General features: G+C 39.6%; 1 protein-coding gene across 1 annotated transcript in view; it reads left to right on the top strand.

Annotated features, from left to right (window-relative positions):
- Positions 1-18,545, top strand: part of LOC124863101 (voltage-dependent calcium channel gamma-4 subunit-like) — a 37,277-nt gene extending 18,732 nt beyond the window's left edge. The window contains exons 2-4 of the mRNA XM_047357348.1: positions 2,488-2,571; positions 15,723-15,863; positions 16,166-18,545. Coding sequence (XP_047213304.1) covers positions 2,488-2,571; positions 15,723-15,863; positions 16,166-16,692 — 752 coding nt within the window. The 3' untranslated portion in view covers positions 16,693-18,545. The remainder of the gene's footprint in view (positions 1-2,487; positions 2,572-15,722; positions 15,864-16,165) is intronic.
- Positions 18,546-19,120: the final 575 nt, after the last annotated feature.

Here is a 19,120-nt window from a genome sequence, read left to right as displayed (position 1 = left end):
TGTCACACTGTGTGTGAAAGAGATGTCACACTGTGTGTGAAAGAGAGCAGTTGGTGTAACACAGTTTTAAAGTTAAACATAATTTTACTGTTATTGACATGTTTGAATCTCTTTAGCGTCTTTCATAGGTGACTAGCGTGGTTAGCATCACTAAAAACAAGGTTTTCTGCAGTATTCATATAGAGAATGTGGACCCTTACTTTAACAGTAAGATTTCAAAGGTTGTTGTTTCCAAATCCAGGATGTTCCAAGATGGATAAAACTGGACTTTTCAAAAGGATAAAATACCATGGAGCAAATTTGTTGCAAAACATTTAGCCTTCCTGTTATCTGCTAAAGTCTAACTTCCTCTTGTGGCAGTCTAAAGAAAAAGCCAACATTTCAAATAGAATTTACAGTTTGCTTTTATTACCTTATAATAATATTAATAGTTAGACAACAGAACAACAACAGAATAAAAATATACACAGAATTAAATGGGACAACATGACTACAGAGCATGCTATTTTGAGTTTTGAATCTAGATATGAACAAAAGTCAATTCCAAAAGAGTGGCTGAAACCTTCATTCAGATCAAGGCGGATGAAATTACTGAATGGACCATAATCAGCAGCCGTGATGGGATCACTATACATTTTGTGATTCCTCGACGTTTTCAAACACTTCACTGATACTCAAAATAACCAAAATCTGTCTTGGTAGTTGAGTGTTAGACTCTCCCTTGCTCTGTGGATATGACAACATCAAGTCTTCTCCCTTCAGTAACTGCATCAACGCTAATAGTGTTGTGGTTAGTATAACCTAGTGGCACTTAATTATGCTCTGACCTGTTGAAACGGCCATTTGATCCCCATAAGGACTACTTACTCTAAAAAGGTCTGGATAAATACAAAAAACAGTCCTGATGAGGCTACAAAAACACACACACATCATAGCTTAGAGTCACTTGCTGGACCTGGTCGGAAAAAAAAGCATGTTAATAGAAGTGACAAAATTAATAGTAACAATTTGTCTTTACAGACAAATTGTTTTCTCTGCTGTTAACAATGTGTAAAATCACTTTTAAGTTCTATTCAGCTGAGAAGACAAAGCAACACATATGCACATATTAAATCTGCTACAAACCCTGCAGAATGATTTGGTGTTTGCACAGCAATTATCAGAACTGGTAAGAGGTGTCTGTGTTTTTGTTAGCTAACCATATGAACAAGATGGTTTTTTTTGACTAAAGTCTCACATTGTGTCTTAAAATTAGAACAAAGCCCTTTTTTCCCCCAGTGACGACACAGAAACTTGTGCTCCATTTCCGCCGACTGATTTGACACTAATTAATTTGCTGTCCCTTATTAGGCAGCAGACCTAGTTAATGAAAGCTATTATGCCCTTAAAAGCAGTGCCACAGACAATCACGGTTATGCAGCTCCCCTTTAGACACCTGTAAAATTGAGTTGACGGATATCTGTTGAAACTGCAGTAATTGAAGACTGGTATTTATATGGTAGGTCAGCTTTAATACGCTGTGTCTGGTAAAGTACAAAAGATGAAAAGGGAATGGTTCTTTGAAGTCTTTGTTAGATACAAAGATTAAGTTAAGAAAAGCTTACTGGAGGCTTAGCTGATTCACTATTGAACAAACCTTCCTCCTGAACAGCAACAATGTCATCATATATTAAGGTGGAGGCGCACACAAGTGTGAAAGATAAGATTTTATACAGGCTTTAATTACTGATGCACCATTGAGCCACCTTTGTTTGGCCTGTTTCAGTTCACTAGGAGCTAAATAACATTATTTGTGCACTAATAATAATTAATGTATAAAATAGGTTTAAGTGTGCTTAAGAATCAGCTGAAAGACGAGAGCTAACTTACGTAATTTATGTTTAACATGTCGTCTGTAGATAACATCTAATAGTTGCTTTGGAGACTTGGAGACTCCAAGATGACGTTCTTTGCTACAGTTCTGAACCAGTGAGCTTTGGAGATTTGTTTACTATCCTTAGCATGCTGCTGACTAATAATTATGGGTTTTCCTCCAGAGTGTCCTGTGGCTACAAGAAAAGGTATCTGAGTCAAGCCATATTAATACCCCAGGGAAACACAAAGACATGAACTATTAAGTAGAAGTTCCCAGAAGCTCTGATCAACTTAAAAAGTCAAGTATTAATAAAAAACAGTTAAGATAATTTTGTTTACAAATAATTTTAGGGGTGCTAATTATTGTAATTTCTCAAAATGGGATTTTTTTTTCTCAGAGAAAAAACAAACAAATGAAGGGTACTAATTTTCTACAAGTATTAGGCTGAGATTTGGCCACTGCAATAGCACATACATGTATTTTAAAGCTTTAAACACAGCTTTACAAGAGATGCAAATAAATGTTAAATGAACAATACATCCACATCAAATACAGTATTTTGTCCAAAAAACGCTTTTTTAGAAACTGTTTTGGTTGTTATTTAGATTCTTTCTGATTCTTTTGTGCTGCAGGCATCAATCAAGGGAGCTGTTACAGGATCAACCACTTTCCTGATGACAACGACTACGACACAGACAGCTCTGAATATCTGCTGCGTAAGTGTTCTCCCACTCAACCTATTTATCTGCCATTGTTGTATTTGTCCTCTAAAGGCAAATCTGTTATCTAAAGACCTTTATAATCTAAGCATTTGATCAAAACTGGAGAAATCTTTATATAGGGGAATGTGGCATGTTTTTGGCATGTTCTATAAAATGATCATAGTGAAACTAAGCTCACAGCTCATCACATCCTATTTACAATTTATAATGTGATAAGAAAATGTAAGTTTGTAAGTCATTAACACTAATAACAATGTTAAAATTGACCTAACAAAATAATTACACTGAAGTGAATTGCAATCATTATTCTTAGACTTTATAATAGACATGTATGAAAAAAACACCTAAAATTAAAGATAGATTAATTATTTAAATTTTGCTTTTGCATCTTTTTGCTTCTGGATGGGCTCTATTTATACGTTATTATATTATGTTATTTAAGGCATTATCCAAATGTTGCAAATAATATACATTTTTCTGTCTTCCCTCCTTCCATTCTTCACCTTAATCCACACACACGCAAATACACACAAACCCTCTGGTCATCAACAATGAATAAAAGCTGTCACTCTTTATTTAGTTTGAACAGTACCAGTGCACTGGCCTATGAATCCAATCTACAAGTGGCTCTATGTTCATACGTCCCCAAACCATTCCAGATTTGGACACTATAAAACGGAAAAGACAAGCATAAAATATCCCCCTTGCCTTTAGATTTTGACAGCAGCAACCTTTATTTCTACACCTGAATGGCAGCTATCCATCCACAGGGATCGCTGCACATCACCTCCTCCTAGCGGGTTGGAGGTGATGAGGAGGGGGGATTTTAGCCTTCCTCAGATAGGTATCTGCAGCACTATGCCTGTGATAAGGCTGTGTGCACATTATAGTTCAGTAAAGGAGACTATGTCTTCTCAAGAAAACAGAATATTATCAGCATTTTTTATATTGATTTATTTCATGACACTTAATGTTGCCTCTACATTACCGCACAGTAAGATGTGGTAAATGTGTTAACCACTTCCTGTAGTTGCCATTATTTGGGTAGTCCCTATCACTCCAGTTATTACTCTGAATAGCTCTGAAATTCAGCACAGAATCAAGATATAAAATCACATATAACCATTTTTTGTCACTGTGTGACATTAAATCAGAGTAAACCTTTCTTGTTTTAGGTCAGTTGGTATTATAAATTATTTATATTTGCTAAATACCAGCATAACGAGAGAGAGAGAGAGAGCAGTTTAAAAAACGTTTTAGCTTTCTTTAAATTAGATTACAATGCCTTCATTTTTTATTTTAGCTCAGATGATAATGTCATGGCTTGCTGAGCTTCTTTGTGACCTTAGTTTTAAGCAGATGAGTTACATGGAGGCATACTCTGGATGCATTTTAAGACAACACATCAGAAATGCTGTTTTCTGGTGTGACATCATAGGAAAATCAAAAGAAATCAGGCAAAGATATCAAGAAGAGAACTTAGAACCCGCAGGACTTTGGTTCATCCTTTGGCACAATTTCCAGAGTTCTTCAGGTGCCTGGTCCATCTGTTCAAATAATTACATGCTAGTAAAAAACAGTAAAGGAATGACTAGCCATCATACCTTTAGGAAGAAGACTGTTCCAGTGTTTCTTGAAATGCTGACAAGACCATGTGAAGAAACTAGCTGAAGCTGGAAGGAAAGTCCCATTACTCACAGTGAAACAAGTGCTGTGCCAACATGGGCCCAAAGGACCCTCAGAGGGAAGGAAACTGTTATTCCAAAAGCAGCATGGAAAAAGCAAGATTATAGTTTTTCAAATTCCTCTGACAAAGTTTTGGATACATTATCTGTCATCTGATGTAACCAAAGTTGATGTGTTTCCCATAATGTTCAACATCACCTTTGGAGGAAAAGGCAGGAACGCTTGACTCCAGTTATACCAGTTATGACAGGAGGAACCAGGAATATATTGTGAGATGTTTGTGGAAGGATATAGAAAACATGCAATCCAAGTCATAATTTATAGGCAAGCCCACCACATGGTAAGGAAAAGTATTTAATCTTTTGAATCTAAAGAAAGTTTAAATTAAGGAAGGAAAAAATAAAACTCCCCTCTGTCATTATTCTGGCAATTAGCAAATACCAATAATTTTGTTAGTTCTAACTGATCTACAGCAGTAAAATTATACTCCAATTTGATTGTATCCACTGGACAAAGGTAAGACTCTGTAGCATCAATAAAGACATTGACCCCAAATGTGATCTTCTTCAGCAAAATCCTGCCACTCTGGTACACTTGTTTTAAATTTTAGAGTCTTCTTTGGGAATTAAGTTTTAATAATGTCACACATATGCAATATCTTACTAAAACCATGCCCACTGATTGCACTATTTGAAGTGACTCCAAAGAATATCTCCTTGACTAAGATTCAAAGCAATGTAATAACATTTTGTACTTTGTTCACCAGAAGAATATTATTTAAATGAAAAGACTCACAACTATAAGTTTCATTAGACTTGGAAAGATAAAAAAAAACCTCTGTTAATGGGTCTACTCATAGATTTGTAAGGCATTGCAGCCTTTTTTAAACTTATTTTAAACTGCAAATACTGAGAAGATTAATATGGAATATGTGAGTATGTGTGTTAATGTATATCGTAGTGTTATATTTATGTTAGGATTATGAATCTGAGATTATTTAATATTAATATTTTATCAAAGAATATTTCGGTCTGTTAAGGGTTGTAATGTGAATACCAGCCCAGTAAGGTGATCGTATTAGGACAAAATAGAAAGGTGTGAGACGAGCTCTGACATTACTGAACAGCAAAAACTCTGCACACACATGGAATGAATTCACACAATTTCTTAAAATACAAGAATGTACCCTGCCTCTCGCCCATAGACTGCTGGAGATAGGCACCAGCTTCCCTGTGACCCACTATGGAATAAGCGGTAGAAAATGACTGACTGACAAGAATTTATTAACAAAAATAAGTCAACTCAAAGTCAAACATATTTCAATCAACAAACTCTTTGCTATGCTAAAACAATCCAACTAAACTACCAAGCAGAATTAAAGAATAGGGAAGACTAATGGACTATGTACAATATAAACAAGTTGATTAAAGATGATTGAAAACCAAAAAGAGACAAAAAGAGTGATGCAACATTACCATGCAATTTTATTTATGTTTGAGAACCAAGGATTATCTTGAAGAATCTGGAAATGAAGTTAAGTTAGTCTTGGAACTAACTTAGGCAATAATCAGCAAACCTTTAGACAACCCTTCACAATGCAAGATCAGATAAAATATTATTTTAATAAAATAATGTTTTAAAGAATGATCTGCTGAATAAAACCAACCTTCTGGATGACTAATTCTCAACGGGGTCTCATTAGCTGCCTTTACTTATTAAAATAATATTTAAAGAAATATTAAAGGAAATGGTCAAATATTTAAGGGAATGTTTTGGAAAAGAGCCAAATCTTTCTGGAGAAATGAGGCTTAATGGTGTTGACTTAGTTATCAAATTTAGTAAAATGATGTTAGGAACACATTTACTGGATTGAAAACTAAACCTTTCTGGGTAAATATTATTTGTCAGCAAGCACGTGTCCTTACCTGTTAGCAATTAAAGCTAACAAAGAAGCTGATAGCTTAGCACCAGAATCAAAACATACACCTTTAAAAATACTTCTGATCTAAACCATTTCATTGTAGATCTGTGGCATTCCCAGGTTTTCTTCCTAAAACCATCCCATAGCATGATGCTGCCTCCACCATTTTTCAAGAGTTCAGGCTCATGTGCAGTAATTATTTTCTGCCACACTTAGTATTTTTTATGTAAGCCAAGAAGTTCAGTTTTAGTCTTGTCTGAGTGGAACACCTTCTTCCATGTGGTTGCCATTTCCCCTACATGGTCTGTGGCAAACTTTAAGGAATTTCCTATGGATTTCCTTTAACAATGGCTTTCTTTTTGCCACTCTAGCATAAAGCCCACAGGGATAGATCAGGGAAAGATTTACCTTTGATTGGCTGGAGCTCTGGGTAACGTCACTTCCTCTGTTCGCTGTTGCTCTTGGTGAATTGTTTGTTGTGTGAAGGCCCTCTCGTTTGATCTGATTTCTCTCTACTGTGATACCTCTTACTTGTTCTAATACATAAGCACGTTAAAACACATACCGGGGTTGGACAATGAAACTGAAACACCCGTCATTTTAGTGTGGGAGGTTTCATGACTAAATTGGACCAGCCTGGTAGCCAATCTTCATTGATTGCACATTGTACCAGTAAGAGCAGAGTGTGAAGGTTCAATTAGCAGGGTAAGAGCACAGTTTTGCTCAAAATATTGAAATGCACACAACATCATGGGTGACATACCAGAGTTCAAAAGAGGACAAATTGTTGGTACACGTCTTGCTGGCGCATCTGTAACCAAGACAGCAAGTTTTTGTGATGTATCAAGAGCCACGGTATCCAGGGTAATGTCAGCATACCACCAAGAAGGACGAACCACATCCAACAGGATTAATTGTGGACGCAAGAGGAAGCTGTCTGAAAGGGATGTTTGGGTGGTAACCTGGATTGTATCCAAAAAACATAAAACCACGGCTGCCCAAATCACGGCAGAATTAAATGTGCACCTCAACTGTCCTGTTTCCACCAGAACTGTCCGTCGGGAGCTCCACAGGGTCAATATACACGACCGGGCTGCTATAGCCAAACCTTTGGTCACTCATGCCAATGCCAAATATCAGTTTCAATGGTGCAAGGAGTGCAAATCTTGGGCTGTGGACAATGTGAAACATGTATTGTTCTCTGATGAGTCCACCTTTACTGTTTTCCCCACATCCGGGAGAGTTACGGTGTGGAGAAGCCCCAAAGAAGCGTACCACCCAGACGGTTGCATGCCCAGAGTGAAGCATGGGGGTGGATCAGTGATGGTTTGGGCTGCCATATCATGGCATTCCCTTGGCCCAATACTTGTGCTAGATGGGCGCGTCACTGCCAAGGACTACCGAACCATTCTTGAGGACCATGTGCATCCAATGGTTCAAACATTGTACCCTGAAGGCGGTGCTATGTTTCAGGACGACAATGCACCAATACACACAGCAAGACTGGTGAAAGATTGGTTTGATGAACATGAAAGTGAAGTTGATCATCTCCCATGGCCTGCACAGTCACCAGATCTAAATATTATTGAGCCACTTTGGGGTGTTTTGGAGGAGCGAGTCAGGAAACGTTTTCCTCCAACAGTATCACGTAGTGACCTGGCCCCTATCCTGCAAGAAGAGTGGCTTAAAATCCCTCTGACCACTGTGCAGAACTTATATATGTCATTCCCAAGACAAATTGACGCTGTATTGGCCGCAAAAGGAGGCCCTACACCATACTAATAAATTATTGTGGTCTAAAACCAGGTGTTTCAGTTTCATTGTCCAACCCCTGTACTTTCTGTTGCTGCATTTAACGTTTGGGGGCTCTCCGTGTTTACACGGTTTTTCTAGTAGTGGTAAGGGGTCGCTAGCTTAGCGTTAGCTTTAGCTCCACCATGACTACCCGTTTTGCTGTTTCTCTCTCCGACTCTCCTCTCTCCTGCCTCTCTCCTGCTCTCTGTGTCAGACGTTCAGTTACTCCTTTGCCTCCTTTAGTGATAATGGTACGTGTAATAAATGTAGCATTTTTGTGGCATTGGAGGCGAGGGTGTTGGAATTGGAGGCCCGGCTCCGCGCTGTTGAAAAACCAGCAGATAGCCGAGGCCGCTTAGCCAGCGCGGAGCCACCGAGGGTAGCTCCCCGTAGCAGTCCTTCAGCAGAGCCCGCGCAGCCAGGGCCTCAGGCCGGTTGGGTGACAGTACGTAGAAAGCATAGTCCTAGATCCCAGCCCACAGGTCACCACCAACCCATCTGCGTCTCTAACAGATTTTCCCCGCTCAGCAACACACCCGCTGAGAAGCCAACTCTGGTAATTGGCAGCTCCATAGTCAGAAACGTGGCACTAGAGACACCAGCGACCATAGTCAAATGTCTGCCAGGGGCCAGAACAGGCAACATCAAATCATACCTGAAACTGCTGGCTTTGGATAAGCGTAAATACAGTAAGATTGTTATTCACGCTGGCGGTAATGACACCCGGTTACGTCAATCGGAGGTCACCAAAGTTAGTGCTGCTTCGGTGTGTAAGTTTGCCAAAACATTGTCGGACTCTGTAATTTTCTCTGGTCCCCTCCCCGATTTAACCAGTGACAACATGTTTAGCCGCATGCTGTCATTCAACCGCTGGCTGTCTAGGTGGTGTCCAGAAAACGATGTGGGTTACGTTGATAACTGGCGCACATTTTGGGGAAAACCTGGTCTGATCTTGAGAGACGGCTTCCATCCCACTTTGGATGGAGTTGCTATTCTTTCTAGGAATCTGGCCGAATTTATTAGTTCTCCAAAACTCTGACAACCCAGGGTTCAGACCAGGAAGCAGGGTCGTAGTTTAATACTCCTCTCTGCAGCTTCTGTACTGCTACCCACCCATTACCCTATTAAGACAGTGTCTCACCCACGGCCAAAATTTTATAGATTAAAAAATAATCTAAAAGGAGGAAATCAGGAAAATCTCATAAAAATAAACACAACTCAGACTGAAAAGAAAAATAAAACAATTAAATGTGGCCTACTGAACATAAGATTTCTCTCTTCAAAGACATTGCTACTTAGTGACCTGAATTGTGACAATCAGATTGATTTATTTTGCCTCACGGAAACCTGGCTGCAGCAAGAGGATTATGTTACTATAAATGAGTCAACTCCTACTAATTATTTAAATTTTCACATTCCTTGAAATAGCGGGCGAGGAGGAGGAGTAGCAACCATCTTTCAGTCTGATTTATTGATTAGTCCCAGACTAATCAATAGCTACAACTCTTTTTAATATTTAACCCTTAGTTTTCCTCATCCAAATTGCAAAGCACTAAAACCACTTCTGTTTGTTGTTTTGTACTGTCCACCAGGCCCTTAATTTTTAGATCAGTTTTCAAACCTTTTATCTGATTTAGTGTTAAATACAGATAAAGTTTGCCCTGCGATGGACTGGCGACCTGTCCAGGGTGTACCCCGCCTCTCGCCCATAGACTGCTGGAGATAGGCACCAGCTCCCCCGCGACCCACTATGGAATAAGCGGTAGAAAATGACTGACTGACTGACTACAGATAAAGTTATTATAGTGGGGGATTTTAACATTCGTGTTGACACTGAAAGTGAGAGCCTAAATATAGCGTTTAATGCTATCTTAGACTCAATTGGCTTTGCTCAAAACATTAACAAACCTACCCACCTTTGTCTTCATTCTCTGGACCTTGTGCTGACATATGGCATTGAGTGTAAAGACATAACAATATTTTCTCATAACCCTGTCCTGTCTCACCATTTCTTAATAACCTTTGAGTTTAATTTAACCGAGTACTCCACACCTGAAAGAAAATTTCATTATAGTAGATCACTATCAGATGATCCTGCAACAACCTTTAAAGAACCTGTTCCACTTTTAATTTCCTCATTATCACTGAAAAGCACAGTGGAGGGCAATATTTCTGTTTCTGCCCCTTCACAAATTGATTCTTTTGTTCATAGTGTTTCTTCATCATTGCGTGATGCATTAGACAATGCAGCCCTGTTGAAAAAGAAGGTAATCATTCATAGGAGGCAGGCTCCTTGGTTTAATTTAGATCTGCGTACTTTAAAGCACAATGTTAGAAAATTGGAGAGAAAATGGCGCTCTACACACCTAGAGGATTCCTACTTAATCTGGAAAAATAGCCTACTGTTGTATAAAAGACATTTCGCCAAGCCAGAACAGCTTATTTGTCATCATTAATAGAATAGAACAAGAATAATCCTAGGTTTCTCTTTAGTACAGTTGCTAAACTTACACAGAGTCATAGCTCTGTTGAGCCATCCATTCCCTTAGCTCTTAGCAGTCATGACTTTATGGGATTCTTCTTAAATAAAATTGATTCTATTAAAAATAAAATCTTTGACATAATCCCGGAGATGATTACTTCATCCTCAGCAAGTGAGACAACATTGGAAATAACTGCAGACTGGACTGTTTTGATCCTGTGGAGCTTCCTGAGTTATCAGAAATATTAGCTTCATCTAAACCTTCAACTTGTATGTTAGACCCAACCCCAACCAAATTATTTAAGGAAGTGTTCCCTCTGATTACCAGCCCCATTTTAGATATGATTAATCTATTTTTAGTAAATCGATATGTACCACAGGCTTTTAAGATAGCTGTAATTAAACCTTTACTTAAGAAACCTTCGCTTGATCGAGATGACTTGAAAAATTACAGAGCTATATCCAATCTTCCATTCTTATTTAAAATTCTTGAGAAAATAGTTGCTAATCAAATTTGTGAGCATTTACACAGCAATGACCTTTTTGAAGAGTTTCAGTCAGGCTTCAGAGCTCATCATAGCACTGAAACAGCTCTGCTGAAAGTCACTAATGATATTCTTATGGCCTCAGATAAAGGACTTGTGTCTGTGCTTGTCTTCTTAGATCTCAGTGTTGCATTTGATACAGTCGATCACAATACTCTCTTAGAAAGGCTGGAATATGCTGTAGGGATCAGGGGAAAAGCGCTAGGCTGGTTTAAATCTTATTTGTCTGACAGATTTCAGCTTGTTCATGTACAGGTCCTTCTCAAAATATCAGCATATTGTGATAAAGTTCATTATTTTCCATGATGTAATGATGAAAATTTAACATTCATATATTTTAGATTCATTGCACACTAACTGAAATATTTCAGGTCTTTTATTGTCTTAATACAGATGATTGTGGCATACAGCTCATGAAAACCCAAAATTCCTATCTCACAAAATTAGCATATTTCATCCGACCAATAAAAGAAAAGTGTTTTTAATACAAAAAACATCGACCTTCAAATAATCATGTACAGTTATGCACTCAATACTTGGTCAGGAATCCTTTGGCAGAAATGACTGCTTCAATGCAGCGTGGCATGGAGTCAATCAGCCTGTGGCACTGCTGAGGTCTTATGGAGGCCCAGGATGCTTCGATAGCGGCCTTTAGCTCATCCAGAGTGTTGGGTCTTGAGTCTCTCAACGTTCTCTTCACAATATCCCACAGATTCTCTATGGGGTTCAGGTCAGGAGAGTTGGCAGGCCAATTGAGCACAGTGATACCATGGTCAGTAAACCATTTACCAGTGGTTTTGGCACTGTGAGCAGGTGCCAGGTCGTGCTGAAAAATGAAATCTTCATCTCCATAAAGCTTTTCAGCAGATGGAAGCATGAAGTGCTCCAAAATCTCCTGATAGCTAGCTGCATTGACCCTGCCCTTGATAAAACACAGTGGACCAACACCAGCAGCTGACACGGCACCCCAGACCATCACTGACTGTGGGTACTTGACACTGGACTTCTGGCATTTTGGCATTTCCTTCTCCCCAGTCTTCCTCCAGACTCTGGCACCTTGATTTCCGAATGACATGCAGAATTTGCTTTCATCTGAAAAAAGTACTTTGGACCACTGAGCAACAGTCCAATGCTGCTTCTCTGTAGCCCAGGTCAGGCGCTTCTGCCGCTGTTTCTGGTTCAAAAGTGGCTTGACCTGGGGAATGCGGCACCTGTAGCCCATTTCTTGCACACGCCTGTGCATGGTGGCTCTGGATGTTTCTACTCCAGACTCAGTCCACTGCTTCCGCAGGTCCCCCAAGGTCTGGAATCGGCCCTTCTCCACAATCTTCCTCAGGGTCCGGTCACCTCTTCTCGTTGTGCAGCGTTTTCTGCCACACCTTTTCCTTCCCACAGACTTCCCACTGAGGTGCCTTGATACAGCACTCTGGGAACAGCCTATTCGTTCAGAAATGTCTTTCTGTGTCTTACCCTCTTGCTTGAGGGTGTCAATAGTGGCCTTCTAGACAGCAGTCAAGTCGGCAGTCTTACCCATGATTGGGGTTTTGAGTGATGAACCAGGCTGGGAGTTTTAAAGGCCTCAGGAATCTTTTGCAGGTGTTTAGAGTTAACTCGTTGATTCAGATGATTAGGATCATAACTCGTTTAGAGACCCTTTTAATGATATGCTAATTTTGTGAGATAGGAATTTTGGGTTTTCATGAGCTGTATGCCAAAATCATCCGTATTAAGACAATAAAAGACCTGAAATATTTCCGTTAGTGTGCAATGAATCTAAAATATATGAATGTTAAATTTTCATCATTACATTATGGAAAATAATGAACTTTATCACAATATGCTAATATTTTGAGAAGGACCTGTAAATGATAAATCATCTTTAAACTTCAGGGTTAATGGTGGAGTACCACAGAGTTCAGTACTTGGGCCAATTCTCTTTACTATATATATATGCTTCCAATAGGTCAAATTATCAGGCAGCATAGGATAAATTATCACTGTTACGCTGGTGATACTCAGCTTTACTAATCCATAAATCCTGATGAGCCCAACCAGTTAGATAGACTACAAGCATGTCTTGAAGACATAAAAACTTGATGACTTTAGATTTTTTGCTTCTAAATTCAGACAAGACAGAAGTTGTTGTCTTTGGACCGGAGTCTTTAAAAAAGAAACTGCTTAGTCAATCACTTAATCTGGATGGCATTAAATTGACCTCTGGTAATAAAGTAAAAAACCTTGGTGTTATTTTTGACCAGGACATGTCATTTATGTCCCATATTAAACAGGTTTCTAGGGTTTCCTTCTTTCATCTCCGGAACATTGCCCAAAATTAGAAATATCCTATCCAGGAGTGACGCTGAAAAACTAGTCCATGCATTTGTTACTTCAAGGCTGAACTATTGTAATTCTTTACTATCCGGATGTCCAAAAAATGCAGTTAAAAGCCTTCAGCTGATTCAAAATGCTGCAGCAAGAGTTCTGATGAAAATTAAAAAGAGAGATCATATTTCTCCTATTTTAGCTTCCCTTCACTGGCTCCCTGTTAAATCCAGAATAGAATTTAAAATTCTCCTCCTCACATATAAAGCCCTTAATGATCTAGCTCCATCATACATCAGAGATTTGATTGTTTGATATGTTCCTAACAGAGCACTTCGTTCTCAGACTGCAGGTTTACTGGTGGTTCCTAGAGTCTCTAGAAGTAGAATGGGAGGCAGATCCTTTAGTTATCAGGCTCCTCTCCTGTGGAACCAGCTCCCAGTTTTAGTCCGTGAGGCAGATACCCTGTCTACTTTTAAGGCTAGGCTTAAAACTTTCCTTTTTGATAAAGCTTATAGTTAGAGTGGCTTAGTTTATCAGGGAGGGAGCCTTCCTCCCTCCCTGTTGGTTGGAGTAAGGTGGAGTCAGGTTTAGCCTAAACCGGCTCAGTTATGGTTGAGGTGCAAACACACTCTCCATTTCTGCTACCTGTATGACCCCTTCTCTTTTCCAATGGTTATAATCAGTCTGACAGAGGGAGGTATCCCAATCCTTGTGGTTTTTAGTATAACAATGACCATCAGTGGGACCCTTTGTGGGGTGCCTTGAGTTGACATTGTTGTAAATAAGCGCCGTTTAACTAAATAATCTGAACTGAAACTATCTGTGTAGTTATGCTGCTATAGGCTTAAGCTGCTGGAGGACATAATGACCACTTTCACCCTCTTCGCTACATTCTCACACTACTCTCCAATTTTGCATTATTTGCTGTTATTTCAGCTTTTAACTTTGTTCTCTCTTTTCTCTTCCTAGAAGCTACACCTGGCCTGGCTCTGTGTCTACCTGTGACACCTTTCTGGTGAGGGGCATTGTCCGAGCTTCTACTGGCAACAACTTAATGCTCAGCCTCTACCAATGATCCACATGGCCCTGTCTTTTAGTGTTTAACCCTTTCTCTCTCCTAGACACGGCGATTGACTGAGCTTTACTGTAACTAATTATATGTGCTCTTTTTCAGACCCTAACCTTGAAAACTGGCTCAGAGTTTATCTATTCTTTCTTTCTATGTGAAACGACTAAAGGAGTTACATCCATTAACATTTACTTTTCCTTCCGATAGAAAGGACTCCTGGATCAGTGCTTCTTTGTTTTCTTTGTGTCTCTGCTCTGTTCTTTCTCTCAAACCCCCAGTCGGTCGTGGCAGATGGCCGCTCACTCTGAGCCTGGTTCTGCTGGAGGTTTCTTCCTGTTAAAAGGGAGTTTTTCCTCTCCACTGTTGCTACATGCATGCTCAGTATGAGGGATTTCTGCAAAGTCAACGCCATTGACTGTCCACTGTCTCTTCATGCTCATCTGGGAGGAGAGAATGCTGCAAGTCACTGACTGGATGGAATCTGCTGGGTTTCCTTAGACAGAAAAACTTTTTATCCAATTTGAATAAATAATTAACTCTGACTGCACTGTTCAATGGTTAGGACTAATTGGAATGTATGTACCTGATTGTTGTGAAGTGCCTTGAGACAACATGTGTTGTGAATTGGCGCTATATAAATAAAACTGAATTGAATTGAATTTGTGAAGTGTATAACTAAAAGTTGTCCTGGCAGATTCTCCTACCTGAATTGTGGATCTCAGCAGCACCTCTGGAGTTGCCATTGGTGTCTTTGCTGCTTCTCTGATTACTACTCCATTTTCCTGTTTGTTTATGGGAAGGGCCTTGTCTTGGTAGGTTTGCAGTTGTGCCATACTCTTTCCATTTCTGGATGATGCATTGAACAGCACACTGTGAGATATTCAAAGCCTGGGGTACTTTTTATGACTTCACCCTGCTTTAAACCTCTATGCAAATTTATCTCTGGCCGACTGATGTGTGTGGACTTCCTGATGCTGTTTCATCATTAATGTTCCCTGACAACTCTCAAGAGCCTTCACAGCTGGATTTACAATGAACCTAAATTACACACTCATGGAGTGTAGTTACTAATTAGGTAATTTCTGATGCAAATATATTTAGTGGTATCACTGTAAAGTTTCAGAATTATGCACTATTTTGTGTTGCTCTATCACATAAAAACACAATTAAATACTGTAAAACTTATGGTTATACCGTGACAAGATGTAAAAAAAATGTATGAGTCTGAATCCTTTTGCAAGGCGCTGTAATGTACACATAGCAAAATTGCTGCCTAAATTTAAACAATCTGGAGCAATTCCCACCTCTTCTGTGTCTTTGCAGGTATAGTTCGGGCCTCCAGCGTGTTCCCCATCCTCAGCACCACCCTGTTGATGCTTGGCGGGTTGTGTGTCGGTATGGGCCGAGTGTACAACAAGACAAACAATGTACTCCTCAGTGCAGGCATTCTTTTTGTAGCCGCAGGTAAGATGAATGACACAGGAATAACACACACACAACACTGCCTGCCACACCCAGCAAGCTGCAATAATCTGGGTTGGAATATTAAACCAAGAAGGTAGCTTGATGTGGTGCCCATAGACCCACACTGCATATAAAAATGGTTAGTCATAGGCAGTGATCATAAATGTCATTAAGGCCACCAGAGGTGTCGAGACTCCTGCAATCATTGATTGATTAGCACATTTAACATCTCCATGAGTTGATCCTTGCTGGTAAAAAAAAGTCATGGCGAGAAATATTTGTTCTTCTTTCCCTTTTATCAGGTCTGAGCAACATCATCGGCATCATTGTCTATATCTCAAGCAATGCTGGGGACCCCAGTGACAAACGAGACGATGACAAGAAGTACACCTACTCTTACGGTTGGTCCTTCTACTTCGGCGCCCTTTCCTTTATCGTGGCTGAAACTGTTGCCGTCCTTGTCATCAACATTTACATCGAGAAGAACAAGGAGGTCCGCTGGAAGGCACGTCGCGAGTTTATTCGCTCACTCTCCTCTTCTTCGCCATACTCAAGAATTCCCAGTTTCCGCTACCGCCGGCGGACGTCCCGTGCCAGCTCGCACTCCACGGAGGCCTCTAGGGAGAATTCGCCTGTAGGCGGTATGAAGGGTGCACCGTCTTCTAGCGGGCCCTTGAGTGAGCTGTCCATGTATGCCTTGGCAAGGGACAGTGTGACTGAGAACACATACAATCCTGAGCACGAGAGCAGTGCTGAATTCCTGCAGGTTCATAACTGTTTCCCAAACGATTTGAAGGATGGAGTAAATCGCCGGACCACGCCTGTGTGAGTGGGAGACTTGTAAGCTCAAGGTTAACCTTAATGAGGGTGCATAATCAGAAGTCTGGTATACTGAAGAAGCCTGCCATGTAAAAGAGAGTCTCTGGATGTTTTGAAAAGACCAAACGGACACAAGAGGACAGTTACAAGGACAGAAGATGAGCCACTTAACAAAATGGGAGCAAATTACTTGCTTTTAGATGCATTGAAGCAGAACAGAGTTACCAAGGTCTGTGCTGTAGCCAATTCAAAACTAGTTTTTTTTAACTGTTCAGATATGAGCAGTCTGTTAATCCCATTCAATGTTTTACGGAATTATTCCTACACTTTGTGGCTAAACTTGAGGTTTGCAATTAAAATGTATTATGGTTCAAGCAACATGGTGCTAAATGAAACATACTCTTTAGTGTTCCATTTGTATGTGACAGTATCTCTAATTTCTTATTGAATTACATGTTATGCTCTAATCACAGCCTTGAAAAAGAGTCAGTGTCTTTACAAAATTATATCCTTGCTAAACTGTGATGTATTGAATGTTTAGTATTTAGGCCGATTTATCTCTGTATTGTCTGCTCTGTAATCCCTGACCTTTCTGAAGTTAGTCAGACAATGGATCAAGTGGTCCTGCCATTCCTCCTCTACCTTCTCAGATGGATATACCTGTCCTGGAAGAAAGACAGAAAAGTTTTAGGGGAGCCTGAACTCAAAAAAACACATACAACATAAATCAGGATGTCCTTTGGTTCTGAACAGAGTCTTGGGATCAAGTCTTTAACAGAAAAGGATCAGAGCCAAGGAGAGAATTCATATCTGTCTGTCAAAGTCAGTGTGTCCATCTGGCAGGCTAGCTTCTTCCTTTTCAAACAAGAGAGAGGCTAGAGGGAGACATGTGGAGTGGCAAGGATTAGCCCCCACTTACAAGATCTGTACTGTCCTGCGGGTGTCTGACTGGTCTGTTAGTTTTCTCAGGAAATAGAGCAAAGCTGCGGCAGGCTTCTTGCTTTGTGGTCGTCATAAGAAACTGGACCAGTGACAAAGACAAGCCTTGAGAAAAATAACCGAAGAGAAGTAAAAATGCCATTAATTTATTTTTGGTAAATACTGTGCGTGTTGTCTGAGCATGCTGGACTCAGTTGACCAGAGATTGTGTTGGTGGAGACAACACTTCATACTATCAAGCTGAGCACATGAAAAAAAAGCCATCAGTGTAGGTCTTTCACTTTTATATTTCAGTCTAAAAAAGTCATTGTTTGTAATATAAAGCTGTAAATAAAAATATAATAAAGAAACACACCAATATGAAAAGAGAATTCAAAGCATTATTTGATGAAAGATTGTCTCAGTAATCATACTTTGACAAGTAGTCCGACAATAATCGCGTGATTCAACTTACCTTTTTATAGTCAGCTAAAACTAGTATTTCTGTTATGCGTCAGTGAAGTATTTTGATTGTAAGGTGAAGTACAGTGAGTATGTTTAGGAGAAGAAACCATATTTTCTATTCAATGTATGAGCGGCAGCTGTCTTTTATTATGTGTGCTTACATTTATTTATGGCTTAGTATATAATAAAGCACCTTCTCTTTTGTCATCAATAAGCATTTAAATTTGGATGATTAGAAGAGAAGGTAAATAATTGGTTGGGCTGCACATGATAAAAAAGTAGAGTCCGAGGCTCCCTTCTTTTACTGAGGAGTTCTGTTGTACCATGTTTAGCACCAAACTAATCTCTATTTTAAAGGTAAATCAGTGCCTTTTATGATCCACTGTATTTCCCACATTCAATGTTCTTACAAAAATAATATTTTTAACTTGTATCACCCCAAGCATACTGTACCTGGATAAATAAACAAAATCAGGGTCATTGTGGCTGTTCTTTGGTGGTGATTTCTTCATAAAATAAGCAGAGGTTTCGAGTGAACAACAGTCATCATAATTCATACAGGAGGCAGCGGGTGTATGCAGTTTTTTGGCATCCTCTGTTTCGTACCACAAAGCCTAACATATCCTGCCGTTTATCTTGACCCTATGTTTACTTAATTCATGCCAGTGACTTTTCTTTTTCCACTTAGGGAGAGGAAATTGGGTTTGGTATATGCCTTGCAAAGGTGTTCACACCTGTCAAACCTTTAAACTTTTCCATATTTTGTTACTTTAAAATAACAACCACTTCTGTGTATTTTATTGAGATTTTACGTGATAAACTATGATGGAATGGCAACCTGTTCAGGGTGCCACCCACCTCTCCCCCAATGCATATAAATGCAGTTTGTCTACTTACAGCTGTAAATAATCCTTTTATCCAGTGGAGAAACATTTGCATGATAAAGCAGTGGTGTGCTTGTTTCATGCTCAGTCTTACTCTGTTAACAGTTCTGCTCACTAGCCTCCATTTTTAAGCACAACACATTCTGTGCGTCCTCCCTTGGTCAGCCTGGT

The sequence above is a fragment of the Girardinichthys multiradiatus genome, chromosome X, assembly GCF_021462225.1.
Source record: "Girardinichthys multiradiatus isolate DD_20200921_A chromosome X, DD_fGirMul_XY1, whole genome shotgun sequence".
Taxonomy (NCBI): Eukaryota; Metazoa; Chordata; class Actinopteri; order Cyprinodontiformes; family Goodeidae; genus Girardinichthys; species Girardinichthys multiradiatus.
The sequence above is the reverse complement of the archived record's forward strand: the minus strand, read 5'-3'. Positions and strand labels throughout refer to the sequence as shown.